We start from the raw sequence: 3,440 nt of genomic DNA, 5'->3' as shown, positions 1-3,440 counted from the left end.
AGCCCAGGCCACGGGGTGAAAACCCACACCACGGGGTGAGAGCCCAGGCCACAGGGTGAGAGCCCAGACCACGGGGTGAGAGCCCAGACCACGGGATGAAAACCCACACCACGGGGTGAGAGCCCAGGCCACGGGGTGAGAGCCCAGACCATGGGGCGAGAGCCCAGCCCACGGGGCGAGAACCCAGGCCACGGGGCCAAAACCCAGATCACGGGGTGAGAGCCCAGGCCACGGGGTGAAAACCCAGATCACGGGGTGAGAGCCCAGACCACGGGGTGAGAGTCCAGGCCACGGGGTGAGAGCCCAGGCCATGGGGTGAAAACCCAGACCGGGGGGGTGAGAAACCACTGTGGAACCAGACACGGGAGCAGGGCCAGGCAGCTGGGGTCCAGTGAGGCCAGAAGCATGGCCCAGCAGGTAGGGCCTTGGGCCTGGGGCCGTGAGCCTGAGCCCTGGGCAGTGGGGAGCTATGGGAGAGCCCAAGCAGAAGGGGTGTAGCCTCCATGCGTTTGAGGGCCCTGCTTCTGCTCCTCCCACCAGGAGCGCTGTTCTGTCTCTGCTGTACACCCGGGGGCAGCCTGACTGGGACCCTGGCAGGCCAGGAGGGCAGGGCTGCTGCCTCGTGTGGGAGCCAAGGAAAACACACCTCCTGATGCCAGACCTGGGGCAGGCAAGTCCCCCCACACCTGTCACCCATCAGCCCTCCGGAAAGACACACAGAGCAGTGGCTTGACATCACAGTTTATTCAGAGCAGGTGCAGGCGACCAGGAGGGCAGGGTGCCCAGGAGAGCCAGGTGGGCGGGGGCTCCAAGCCTCCTGGCCTGAGGCAGGAACTCCACTAAATCAGCTCCTGTGACATAAACGTGCAGGGGCTCAGGCCTGCGTGGTCTCTGGGGGGCCCCACGAGGCAGCGATGAGGGCCACATGGCCAGGGCTGCCGTCCTAGCTGCCTGACTCTGGCGAAGCACCCAGCTCCCCGAGTGCTTTCTCAATCTGCAAAATGGGGTAACAACCCCAAACTCTAGGACTGAGACAAAGCGAGGTCAGGGAGACAATGGGTTCTTGTGGTGCCAGACACGGGAACCCTGAGGGCACCCACAGGGCCTGCACCTGCCCCCGAGGGGACCCGCACCCCGCCCTCAATGGGACCTGCAGGGGTAGAAGCAGCCAGCAGTCCTGCACAGAACACCGAAGAAAAGGCACCATTCCTGCTCCCCTGTCGCACCCAGCTCTGTACCCCGTGACCCCAGTCTCCCAGGGTCCCTGCCTGGCAGCCTGGGGTCACCACCCCGGAGGCTCCAGCTCTTTCCAAGCCAGGAGACAGACCATCTCTGGTGCTGGGTGTCCTGATCACAGAAAGAGGTGAACGAGGCCCCACCCGGGGCCGGGAGGTGGAGCCACGGGACGGGTACTGGGCCAGGGTCCCAGGGACGTCAGCGCAGGCCGGGGTGGGGCAGGCTCACCTCTTTCAGGAGCTTGGCGCAGCGCCCTGTGGGACAGGCCAGCGTCAGGAGCTGCAGAACCAACCCACAGGGCCCAGCCCGCGATCACCCCAAGGCCCCTGGGCTTACCAGGCCGGGCTGCCAGGTAGAGTCCGGTGTCTGCTGTCAGCTCCCGGAAACTCCGGAACCCCAGCCGCTCCTCGTCCTCCAGGCTCCGAGCTGTGGGGCACAGGGGGGCTGGTGGGCAGTCCCCGGAGGGCGGCAGCTGGGCAGAGCCCCCCGGGCCAAGCTTACTGAAGTATTTGAGGACGTGGAAGTTCCTGCCCCGCCACATCAGGGACACCCGCAGGATGGCGTAGCCCTCGTAGTCCGTGTCCAGCACATGGATCTCTCTGTGGCCTTCAGGAGCCATCCAGGGCGTTGGGAGAGACCTCTGAGGGGCCGGGGTCTGCAGGGTCTAACTCCATCCTGCCCCCACCCAGCCCCTGCACTTGAGTGGCTGGGGACACTGCAGCAGCTCTTGAAGGATGACCCAGTGTGTGGGTGAGAGAATGGGAGGGTCTGGGGCATGAAATGTGCAGGGAACAGCATGGGGAACAGCACAGAGGACAGCACAGAGAACAGTGCAGGGAACAGCACAAGGAACAGCACAGGAAATAGCACAAAAAACAATGCAGGGAACAGCACAGGGAACAGTGCAGAAAACAGCACAGGGAACAGCGCAGGGGACAGCGCAGGGGAACAATAAGGCAAGTCCTGGCTGTGTGCACTGCCAGGCTCCACCTGCTGTGACAGGGCAACTGCACTTACCAGGAAAAGTGAATTTTCCTGTAGTGTCTATTTCTGAGCCCACGACCCTGTCTATCTCGCAGCTTCCTGAGCTGAAAGGCAGCAAAGCGCTCATCGGGAAAATGCCAGCCCGTGTCCCACCTGCTGGACTCCTTCCCAGAGTGGGGCCATGTCTTTAGGAAGGGCACGGGCAGCAGGGCCTGGAGCAGGACAAGGCAGGGAGAGGGCCAGGCAGGGAGTGTGCCAGGCGGGGAATGTGCCAGGAGGGGGCTGAACCGGCCTCCCCCGGGGCCTCTGTTCCCTCCAGCCAACCACCTGCCCTACCCCCCTTTTCTTTCCTTATAAGTTCATGGGGCTTTATTAAAACACTTTGCTGATATTTGGGAGAAAATCAGATTCAGGAGCTGCTTGAGGGCCCAGACAGGTGGGCACAGGGAGGGCCGGCCCACCAGCGGGATGGCACCCAGCCCAGACCCCACGCTGTGCCCAGTCCCCCGCCACGCAGGCCTCTTCCTCTCTGGCAGCCCCCAGCCCTCTTACCTATTGTATGCGACCTTCACAGTCAGGTTACTCTTGTTCCAGGTGAGGAACAGGCCCTCCACCCGATTCCGGGGGGTCAGCACCAGGCTTTGCTCAGAGGCCACACCGACTTCCCGCCAGAATCCTCCAATCTAGAGAGAAGCGGAGCTCCACCAGGCGCTGAGCAGCTGGACTGAGAGCCCCGGGGGTGTTCCACGGACCCCCAAGCAGGGGCCTGGTGGGCTCTAAGAGGTCAGCAGATGGCGGCGAGGCTCAGTGGCAAAGCAGCAAGACATCTGTGAGCCCACTGTCCCCAGGTGCGTGTCCTTCCAAGCGGTCCCCTCAGGCCATCGAACAGCAATGCCCCACAGGGCAGCCCTTCCCCACTGGGCCATCTAGAGCCGTGGAGCAGGCCCAGGGGCTTCCAGGCCATGTGGGGAAGAACCGCAGGTCGTGCCTGACCTTGGGGGGCAGGACCCAGGGGCAGGGGCGCTCGCGGGCTGGAAGAGAAGCCCAGGAGAGCGCAGCGGAGTGAGAAACGCCAGGGAATGGGTGACCAGGGCAGCGCAGCTCACCAGCCACCAACCACGCCAAGGGACAGCTCCCAGCCACCGACCACGCCAGGGGACAGCTCACCAGCCACCGACCACGCCAGGGGACAGCTCCCAGCCACCGACCACGCCAGGGGA

The 3,440-nt window shown here is 64.2% G+C and overlaps 1 protein-coding gene across 1 annotated transcript in view; it reads right to left on the bottom strand.

Annotated features, from left to right (window-relative positions):
- Positions 1 to 729: 729 nt before the first annotated feature.
- The window catches only part of LCN8 (lipocalin 8), a 3,757-nt gene continuing 1,046 nt past the window's right edge, over positions 730 to 3,440 (bottom strand). Inside the window, exons 2-7 of the mRNA XM_017505585.2 lie at positions 2,773 to 2,903; positions 2,254 to 2,324; positions 1,738 to 1,842; positions 1,573 to 1,662; positions 1,465 to 1,490; positions 730 to 851 (exon numbers count right to left, since the gene is read on the bottom strand). Of these exons, the coding sequence (XP_017361074.1) occupies positions 840 to 851; positions 1,465 to 1,490; positions 1,573 to 1,662; positions 1,738 to 1,842; positions 2,254 to 2,324; positions 2,773 to 2,903 (435 nt within the window). The 3' untranslated portion in view covers positions 730 to 839. The remainder of the gene's footprint in view (positions 852 to 1,464; positions 1,491 to 1,572; positions 1,663 to 1,737; positions 1,843 to 2,253; positions 2,325 to 2,772; positions 2,904 to 3,440) is intronic.

The sequence above is a fragment of the Cebus imitator genome, unplaced genomic scaffold, assembly GCF_001604975.1.
Source record: "Cebus imitator isolate Cc_AM_T3 unplaced genomic scaffold, Cebus_imitator-1.0 Scaffold339, whole genome shotgun sequence".
Taxonomy (NCBI): Eukaryota; Metazoa; Chordata; class Mammalia; order Primates; family Cebidae; genus Cebus; species Cebus imitator.
The sequence above is the reverse complement of the archived record's forward strand: the minus strand, read 5'-3'. Positions and strand labels throughout refer to the sequence as shown.